We start from the raw sequence: 11,270 nt of genomic DNA on the forward strand, positions 1-11,270 counted from the left end.
GATACAGGACTCGGTAGCCTAACTTTCCCGCTATTAATCTTCATATATTCTATTATAATTTCCCTTGAAGACGTTCTTTTTCTCTGACCTACAAATTTCCGAGTATGTATACGAATTGAGTTTAAAATTTAACAACAATTGATCACTTAGACCCAGACCAGGCATGTATTACTCCCATAACATGAGAGTCGACTGGTCAGCCGTTTTTTTATCGGACGTTATTTTGCTGACTGTCGACTCGTTAGACACGACGTAATGTTCCAAAAGTGTCTCGTCGTGCAACACCTCTAACATTGTTGGAGTAGGCATGTATGTAATGTTATCGATCATTCCCTCCTCGTTGGTATAAACTAGTTCTAAACATGAAGTTAGCAGTTTGTCATTGGCTGTATCTTGTGGGGAAATACGTGTTGGTATAAGAATGAATCTTTAGTGTTTTCTGAGAAATACGTAGCAGGGTGGTGTTCAGAAACCGATGATGATAATCGGCACAAGTCGATCTCTTTGTAATTGTAATCGCCGGTTTTTAAATCAGAGTACGACTGAAATTTTGTTGTTCAGCGGCTGACAAAAGTTCGAGCAATTTGTTATTACTCTCATTGTCACTGTTTGAGCTTCTATGAATGTTAGTAGTCTGTCTCTAGTTTCCAGTTGTACATTCAAAATTCACTGGAAAAGTTTAAATTTACACCTTATATTCCCGTGACTCAATATATCAATGTTCCACAGTGGTATCATGGGTTTTTAAGAACTATATTTAGATACTTCCAGACAAAATATATCGGTACAACAAAACTTCTTGGCTGCGAGAAAATAAAGTTGTATTATTGTTATATATACCATAAATCTAAAGAAATAAATCAAATACATTTTACAACTAATTAATACAGCAATAAGAGATCCATGCGTCTTAACGGTCATTTGACTATTGACACCATACAACTCAGTCAAAAATACAAAGAATTAAATAAGCTTAAAAAGTTCAGTTTTTCGACTGACAATTAAGGCATTGGATGCAAGGAAATTGTACGTTTATGATATATTTGACAACTATGACATTAAAAGTTTGCCAATGTCATCCATTTGAACCTATATCTAGGCATCTTAGTTATAACAGTAAGTCCTTAGTCGATCGTTTACCTATTTTTTCACCGTGGACCTAGAATGATCGTCAAGGTAATTCACTCCAGTATGCTACAGGCCCAAGATTGATCTATATGCCTCTAAAGTTATTCGTAAGGTAAGAGGGTATTTAATATTTTAGCCTATCTGACTCTTCAAACAAATGTCAAGGTCATTCATTTGAACAGACTTGGTAGCCATTTATCCAAGCATGCTACAGGTATGATAATAATAAGTAGTTTATTAGTGATTGATGTTGTGTGTATCTCTGAACGCCAACATTTTGGATTTACCTGTTGGGTAGTTTGTTGTGATAGTGGTTATAGTCTTTTTCCTAAAAGGAGTCCCAATGCCAACAGGTAAATTTACCTGTAAAAGTTACCTGTGTTGATACTTATCTAAATGTATATTGATTACTTTTATTTCAATAAGTGTTCAGAATTAATATCAGATACATATATACGTAATAAATGTTACTGTTAAAATCTATGAAAATATAACAATAGAATCTATGAATGAAATTAAATTAAATTCACAATGATTTTATTTCAAGAATTTTAAAGATTTCCTTGATATGTCTAAAATCTCTGGTATCAATCTCATTATATTTTCAATAGATTGATACTAAAATCAAGCAAAATTCTTTGAAACCTATTTCACATGGAAGTAACTTTCCCATTCAGTAATATCAAAGAAAAAATCCAAAAAGGAATTATCTTATTTCAACTTAGTGTAACAATATAAGCTCTTTGCCTGTTGAAACGTGATTTTTTTTCAACGATGTCTTCCATATATGTCTTTAAAGTTACCTTATAAACATATATAGTACATGTAATATCTGCGTTAATTACCTACAAAGAGTAAGTGAATTTATGTCAAATATGATTTCCTAACTTTAAAAATATATTACTTGTACTTGACTGACCTTTTTTTAGTTAACAGAACATACAATATATTTTAAAAGTTGCATAAGTATAAAATTTTCCTACTCTCTTATCCTAAAATGGTATTTCTAGATCAGCGTGATATTACATTATAATGTAAACGTATTTCATTATAGCAAATGGGCACCTGGTAATAAAAAGTGATAATGCATCTCTAGGTTTCACTATATCTTAATTCTACACTCAAGAGTCGATATTCCTGTATTACATACATTGCTGGTGTCCTAGGCTTTAAGACATCATATAGCCCCGTTTTCACGACTTTAGCCAAATATCAGTACCCCTTCTGAAAGCTGGCACCCCTAGATGACTCCGGCCAAACTGGGTCGGTTCAAGTAGTTTTTGTTACTTAAGCTGATCGAAAATTCAAAATTAAAAGAAAAATATTCTTCTAGATAGTATTATTACAGTGGATTGTCAGAACGGAATTTCTATGAATCATCCAGATTTTATCACGATGTTCGGTCGCGCTTTTGATGACAAAGCATACCCAGGTATTACAACTTTAATACAAGAGGCCCATGGGCCTTAACGGTCATCTGACTCATGGCACAAAACAAAGTCACAGTATAAAGTATTGGTTAACGATTAATATAAACAATACAAGGAACTCCTTAGTTAAATATGCAAGTTTCTGAAATAGGTAAATGTCATTTGTTGAACAAACTTGGTAGCCCTTCATCCATATATGGTTGTAACCCATTCAAGGATTAATACAAGGCGGAGTCAGATTTTAAAGCCAAATTTCAGCAAAGCTCCCATTTTGGACCTCCGTCGTACTATCCCCATGGGTCTTACCTCGGTCCTTTATAAAATATGATTGTCCTTACCTAAAGTTCCCCCTTCTGAATCAATTAAAACCCCTATAGACACATTTCATTGAAATCGGAGACTGAAAACAGGAAGTGGGCCAGCGGCCATCTTGGAATACCAAAATCTTTACGAAAATGTTTGCATGTTGTTCGGCATCAATTAAAACCCCTATAGACCAATTTTCATTGAGATTTGAGACCGAAACCTGAAAACAGGATGTGGGCCAGCTAAAATTAAGAAAATTTGCCCTTTTGGGGCCCCACCTCTAAGCCCCTAGGGGTCGGATCATGCTCATTTTTATAAAATATGATTGTCCGTCCCCAATGATGTTTCACACCAAATATGGATGAAATCCATTCTAGGATGAAGGAGGAGTAGGATTTTAAAGCTAAAATTCAGATGACCTAAAAATGTTGATTTTTTCATGGTCTGATCTTTCATCAGATAGCCTAATGATACATTAAACAAACAGTTCGATCTTGTTCACAAGGTTCTGATTGCCTTTCACCTTCAATGACATGCACATTACTTTTTATCATTATAACAGTATACAAAGTAGTGTGTTATTCGTTTTTACTTAGAACTGGGATTAATCTATTCGAAAGAAGCAAGCAGTTCATTCAAACTGGTTGAAATACAGTTTTTATTCCTGTCCTGTATCACAGGACTCAGTCAGGTTATCCAACTTAATCCATTAGGGATTCCCTAATGAGGAGTGAGAATTTTAAACTTCAAGTATCTGTATTTTAACCACATTGGCTATTCATTACCATTAACGGCTTGCTACTTTTAAAATAAGCTTTTATTATAACAAGAGATCCCAGAGGGATCTTGGCGCCCACCAAAGAATGATCTATGTCTGACAATGGAAAGAGGGATCTTTTCCCTGCTTTTCAAACTTGTTCAAACACACTACATATAAAATTTGAAACAGATCGCTACAGTACTTTCTAAGACATAGTGGTAACAAACTTCAACAATGAAATCTAAGATGGCGGCCAGTTTGCCATCTTGTTTACCAATCAGTGCCGAAAGGCATTATGGATCAGTCCTTAAATGTACTATGCACAACTAGGGTACAAGGGGAAACTATGCATGGAATTTGAGAAAGATCCCTTCAGTACTTTTTGAGAAATATTGATAACAAACTTTAACTATCAAAATCCAAGATGGCCGTCAGTCGGTCATCTTGTTTCCGATCGGTCCCAAAATGCAATATGCACAATTAGGGTCCTAGGGGAACCTGTATATGAAATTTGAGAAAGATCCCTTTAGCACTTTTTGAGAAATAGTGGTAACAAACTTTAACCATTAAAATCCAAGATGGCCGCCTGTCGACCATCTTGTTGACCAGTCGGTCCCAAAATGCAATATGCACAACTAAGGTCCTAGGGGAACCGACATATGAAATTTGAGAAAGATCCCTTCAGTATTTTTTGAGAAATAGCAGTAACAAACTTTAACTATCAAAATCCAAGATGACCGCCTGTCGGCCATCTTGTTCACCGATCGGTACCAAAATGCAATATGCACAATTAGGGTCCTAGGGGAACCTGTATATGAAATTTGAGAAAGATCCCTTTAGCACTTTTTGAGAAATAGTGGTTACAAACTTTAACCATTAAAATCCAAGATGGCTGCCTGTAGTTGACCAGTCGGTCCCAAAATGCAATATGCACAACAAGGGTCCTAGGGGAACCGACATATGAGATTTGAGAAAGATCCCTTCTGTACTTTTTGAGAAATAGCAGTAACAAACTTTAACTATCAAAATCCAAGATGACCGCCTATCGGCCATCTTGTTCAACGATCGGTACCAAAATGCAACATGCACAACTAGGGCCCTAGGGGAACCTATATATGAAATTTGAGAAAGATCCCTTCAATACTTTTTGAGAAATAGCGGTAACAAACTTTAACTATCAAAATCCAAGATGGCCACCTCTCCGCCATCTTGTTCATCGATCGGTCCCAAAATGTAATATGCACAACTAGGGTCCTAGGGGAACCTGTATATGAAATTTGAGAAAGATCCCTTCAGCACTTTCTGAGAAATAGCGGTAACAAGAATTGTTAACGGACGGACCACGGACGGAAGGCGATTTGAAGCCCACCATCTGATGATGGTGGGCTAAAAATAGGTTAAAACAATAAGGGAAAACATAAATGAATGTCCCAACAGATTTATTTGTCTTCTGGCTTATTAAATACAAAAGTGAGGCAGCATTTTCCACAGTACTGGCGGTCAAAGTGGGAAGCCATGAATACACCAGCACCACAGTCATCATTGGGACACTCACGTCGCAGACGGGTGATCTTTCCGTTCTCGTCCACCTGAAATCATCAAAATATCATAGTTTATCAAACAGGCAATCACTTCATAATAAAAATATCAAATTAACCTGAACAAGATGGTCAGAAAAAAGCAAGTCTGTATGGTACCTTTGGTCTGAAAATAATCAATGCATTCATTGACAACTACCTAATCGATTATTCTGCATGAACTGCTCAGTAGAGGTAACGCTTAGGGTTTGAGATCATGTATGATCATAGGTGTCCTAAGTTCTCATCATAGCAGTTTTATTCCATGCAATAGTTTTGTAATTTTAGTCAATTCTATATAAAAATCTATTGCATTTCTTTTTGAAAGAAGTTACCAATCGTTAGCAGGAAGCTGCCTTTACTTTATTTTGGTCAACGGACCCATTGTAATGACCAAGCTTATATTTAACCAGACCATGAACACCACTTTTAGTTGTATATATCAAAACTTTTAGCAATGTCTCAAATCATTTTACCAGGCACATAAAACAATTTTGCACTTGTATATACCACATGGAGCTCAGCAGAGGTAACGCTTAGGGTTTGAGATCATTTGTGATCATAGGTGTCCTAAGTTCTCATCATAGCTGTCAGTGATACATGAACCATTACAACAGATGGATTACATGATATTAATATTGTCCTGAAGCAATCTTTGCAGCAGCACTTGGTGTATATGTATAGTCAGAGTAGAAGTTACACAGGTACATAGCCATGTTGTCAAGATGGACTTGACACCAGTATACATAGTTAGGGCAATCATCTAGTACATTAAGATATATCATCTAGTACATTAAGATATATGGATAATTTGTAATGATTAAACAATTGTTATTGCATGTAGTTGACATCCTGTCAAATCATGATTTAAGAAACTAAGGTGTTGAAAGTGTTTAAAAACATCTTTTGATCAAGGGTGTAATGATTTGCTCAGTAATAATATTGTTTATGAATCATATCATTTCATAAGGTGTCCTAAGAGTTTTACATCACAGCAACTCATTACAACCCTATAGCACTGGTAGATATTTCATTGATATTTTGAGTGTGTAGGGACGACCGCAATGACTCATTTTAACCAAAATTGAACAGGGCAGGGCCATATTGCTAGACAGAGACTAAGGTGTTTTCAAAATATTGGAAATAAAGTTAAAATGGTTTACGAAATACATGCTGCCACATAAGAAAGCTGAACAACAGAGTTAAGGAGGGACAGCTATCCTTAAAACCTTTTTGCACTTTGATATAGTTATACCACACAAGAGCTCAGTAGAGGTAACGCTTAGGGTTTGAGATCATTTGTGATCATAGGTGTCCTAAGTTCTCATCATAGCTGTCAGTGATACAAGAAGCATTATTGATCTGGAGTGATCTCTAGGTGATATGTATAATCAGAGCAGAAGGTAGGTACACAAGTGGTCATGGTGCCAAGATGGAGCACTCATTTATACATCAAGAGATACATAGAAACAAGAAGTATGGAGACTGGAAAACGTTTGTGGAAGACAAAAAGTTGCTGATGCAGAGCTATGAAGATGATCAAACAAAAGTTCATTGCAGCAACATTGTTATCACATACAGGTACAGTACATCAGTGTTTCTGTATATGTCCTGTCAAATAACGATTAGGTGTTTAATGTTTATATCTATATATAGGTACTATAAGACAAGTGGTTCAAAACAATTTTTTTAACAAGGGTGTAATGATTTGCTCAGTAATAATGTTTATGAATCATTTCATTTCATAAGGTGTCCTAAGAGATTTACATCACAGCAACTCATTAAACCCTGTAGCACTGGTAGCTATTTCCTTGATATTTTGTACCTTAACAAATGGAAGATAGCTCTTGGTAACATATTTTTAACCAACAGTTGTATAAAGTAGGGCTGTATTGATAGAATGAGACCGTATCCAAAATGGCAAAATATTGGAAATTAAAGTTAAAAAGGTTATCATTAAAGATATACATGCAGTCACATACAGAAGGTGGACAACTATAAATAGTATCTGTTCATAAAACACCGACAGATCATTGTTAGAGGATTGTATATATATAATCAATCCCCAAAATTAACATCTGACGCCTTCTCCATTACATATATTATGACTGGTGTATGATGTCAAGTTCAGAATATACTTCTGAAATGTTTTCACCTACCAGTATCATACTTAGAAGGTCAAATTTTGGCTCTTAAAATCCTGAAGTTAAATGACATGAACTGCTCAGTAAAGAATGGTAGGAATCACTAGTATCATAAGGTGTCCTAAGAATTTACATCATAGCAGTTTGCAATTTGTTGTAGACAAGATGTTATTTATTTTATTGTTATTATTAAGGCTGATCTTAAAATGGATACTTTTTAAAAATTAGATACATTTTCATTCCATCATTGTGTGCAACCACAAACAAATCATCAACCCTATGCCTGAATGCTTTTACGTTTTGTGACCAGTTAAAAGTATATTTAATTTTAATAGTATTACAGTAATGGAGAAAATTTTGAAAACATATTAAAAAGTATTATAATTATAGTACTTGACAACTATAACCAACCAGGAAACCTATGATTTAACATAAAAATGTAATACATTATTTCAAAATTATTTAATTTTCAAATTGGCAATAACACACTTTTGAGTCTAATTTATGGGTTAATTTGGTTAAAAGTTGATATACATTTCAGTCAAGTCCTGAACATCTGCTCAGTAGAGGTAACGCTTAGGGTTTGAGATCATGTATGATCATAGGTGTCCTAAGTTCTCATCATAGCAGTGCCTGGTAGGATTTGTCAATGGTCAATTGATATTAAATGTCAGTCGGATTGGAAGATGCTGCACTATGCAAGTTCAGATGTGATAATTAGCATATCTCCAGGAAAAATTTAAAGATTTTTTAACCTTTATAGTCATCGGACAACTCTTCAACGAAGATAAGAACTTTTTGAAAAGTCAATACAAGTTATTCCTGAGAAATACCAACCTTGTAGTACTTTAGGACGGCCAGGGTGACCTTCTTTTTCTTGTGCTTGTTCTTTTTTGGGGTGGTGTAGTTCTTCTTCTTCCTTTTCTTGGCACCACCTCTCAACCTGAGCACCAAGTGCAAGGTTGATTCTTTCTGGATGTTGTAGTCGGACAGGGTCCTTCCATCCTCAAGCTGCTTTCCAGCAAAGATCAATCTCTGCTGATCAGGAGGAATGCCTAGAATGCAACAAAATCGTGCCTAAAAAATTTCCCTGTCAATACTTAAATAAGTATGCCTACACATTTCTCCCTATGAAAATAACCATTTTTTGTACACATTTACGAACTTAGCAATTGATATAATATGTGATACTGAACAACATTTATTCACAACTTACAAATGAGATATGATCCTTATCAATCAGTATACAATTAAACAATTGCTCAGTAATATAAATGTTTATGAATCATCAACACTTCATAAGGTGTCCTAAGAGTTTTACATCACAGCAATTGTTTTTCAATAATGCATAGCCCGGGGGGTGCCATTTCAAACTTCTGAATGCTGTTAACCCAACTTGATGCATACAAGCATTCAGAATTATCAATGGTTAAAGTTGGAAATATATGTAAAAAGAAACCAGATAGCCTATAATCTAAATCAAAATACGATCATTGAACATGTTGCTATTAAGGTTTACATCTGTTTCACATACATAAACTTATTGCTATTTATATTTCTAAAAGTGAAACATGTAAAATGGGCCAATAGAGCAACTCTTTAAAATGAGCACTATCAAATTAAGACATCAAGGCAAGAAAACTTCCAAAAGTACTAGAACCAAATTCAACATGGACATAAAGTAAAAGAAGTTGGGGTTAATTTCATCCTTAATCAATGCTTGCTACGTACTTGTTTGCATTTTTTGAGGCCGGCAACTTCCTCTATTTGTTAAGAAATCAATTGCTCAGTGTTTTTCCCCATATGAATCATACAAAGTCATAAGGTGTCCTAAGAGTTTTACATCATGGCAATTGCTTTATCATGTTCCTTTTCTAATGCAGGGGTCTACATTAACTTTTTTCAACACTTGCCCTTTCGGACAAGTTCGTCGAAAATTCACTTGTCCGATTATAATTTCAACCTTTTGATCTTGCAATTTTTGGTCCAACACATTGATAGAATTGCAGATTTTATGTTTTTTTAATGCCTCTAAAAATCTGATGAATACCCAAAAACCTGTGATGTGAAATATGAAAAAGTAAGTGACAATATCAGGAGTTTGAAGTAAATTCTTGAAATTTTGTTGAAATATATATATTTTTTGTGAGATAAATTGTCAATAAAGAAAATTTGATTTCATGACTGAGCAACCCACTTGTCCAGTCGGACAAGTACTTCAGTATTTGAACTTGTCCGACAGCATTTTGGTCTGGTACCGGACAAGCGGACAATAAGCCTTAATGTCGACCCCTGTAATGACCTCTCAAGTTTTACTTTCAAAGATAGAAAAACAATAAAAGACATGGTTTATATTCAACACATCTTTACCCAAACCCCATTTTCCATTAAAGCATTTCTACCTTCTTTGTCTTGGATCTTGGCCTTCACATTTTCAATAGAATCACTTGGCTCAACCTGGAAAGAAACAGAGACAACGAAATCCACTAAAAAAAGGACTTGCATTAATGCGACATTGACTTTTAGGTACTAGAAATTAATTAAAGATTCTTAATCTGGTTTACTCCATATAATATAGGGGTAACACCACTGCTTCAGTTCATATGTAAATGAAGGAATAAGGATCATGAAAACTTTCTAAAACTATAATACATACACCTAAATAAGCTATTCCCAAACCCCCTAACCGTTAACCAAGTATTGTAATTTATGACTGCCGGTCTTTTAGCAAGTGACTTGCTTCATTATTTTAAATCTTAGTCTTAAATGCCATACAAGTCAACTCATGCCAAGTTGAGTGCTATGTAGTATTGTACATAATTTTATATTGTGTTCTTGATGTGGGTTTAAATCCAAAGTAAAGACAAGTATTTTATAAGTTCAAATGAAATATACACTTATTGAAAATAACTATAAGCACAATTTGTCCATCCAACTACCATACATTACAGATAGTGCTTCCTTGTCGAGTCTATACCAACCTCAAGGGTGATGGTTTTGCCCGTGAGGGTCTTGACAAAGATCTGCATGGCTGCTCAGTTCACCACTGAAAAAAAAAAACCAACCAAATTGCTTCCAAAATATTTTATCTAAATACTAGTAACAGTACAGCAATAAGATTAGGATTAAGATTACTAATATAATATTGTCTGTAAAAGATTTTAATAGTATACATATGTATTTTCAACTAGTTATTTCGTTAGTTTAGTGGATATACGTAAAGTTATATTTCTTACAAAGTAAAATAATAACTTAATTTGACATTTCTTTATAGATGCTGGACCCAAAATAACTGTCCTAAACAATTAAGACGGACGTTTGATAGATCCCTATTGGAATTCCACGATTCTCTTCATATTCGGACGTTTGATAGATGCTTCTCGTTACAATCCAGAATAAGAGTTTAGATGTCTCGAGTAGGTATCGACGAGATAAATCGATCAAACGTCCCAGTATAGGAATTCCAATAGCCTGAATAGGCATTACCACAGAAAGTATGCATAGACTATAGCACACTGTTATATTCGAGTTATTGGGTTTAATCTTGCATAGTAATTAGTAGCATAATATAACATTCTTTTTAAGAAACATGTGGCCTATGTGCTATAAAAAGAACAAACCATCTTGCATGCAGGTCACCAAGACCATGAAATAGAGCAACAGTGTAACAAAACATCTCTGTCATACACCGGTTCAAAAATCTATAGATTATGAATCATAATGAATATTATTTCCCATATCAGAAACTTGAAAATATTACATATTTAATTCAATAAGTCAACAAATGTGATAATGGGCCTATACGACGCTTGTTAGAGGACAAATAGACTGTATATCACGGCTCATACCATTTACTATGGCGGACAGCTAGAAAAGGAAGAAACGTGGGTTGAGCATGCTCGATCATGGGGACCATAACCTACAA

At 34.7% G+C, this 11,270-nt stretch overlaps 1 protein-coding gene across 1 annotated transcript; it reads right to left on the reverse strand.

The window, feature by feature from the left end:
* Positions 1–5,046: 5,046 nt before the first annotated feature.
* Positions 5,047–11,255, reverse strand: LOC138318457 (ubiquitin-ribosomal protein eS31 fusion protein). The gene is made up of 5 exons (XM_069260816.1): positions 11,194–11,255; positions 10,327–10,391; positions 9,748–9,802; positions 8,183–8,400; positions 5,047–5,213 (listed from the first exon to the last, which is right to left on the reverse strand). Exons 2-5 carry the CDS (start codon positions 10,372–10,374, stop codon positions 5,064–5,066), a joined length of 471 nt encoding a protein of 156 aa, XP_069116917.1. The 5' UTR covers positions 10,375–10,391; positions 11,194–11,255; the 3' UTR covers positions 5,047–5,063.
* Between the last annotated feature and the right edge of the window lie 15 nt (positions 11,256–11,270).

Source organism: Argopecten irradians, chromosome 3 (assembly GCF_041381155.1).
Source record: "Argopecten irradians isolate NY chromosome 3, Ai_NY, whole genome shotgun sequence".
Lineage (NCBI taxonomy): Eukaryota > Metazoa > Mollusca > Bivalvia > Pectinida > Pectinidae > Argopecten > Argopecten irradians.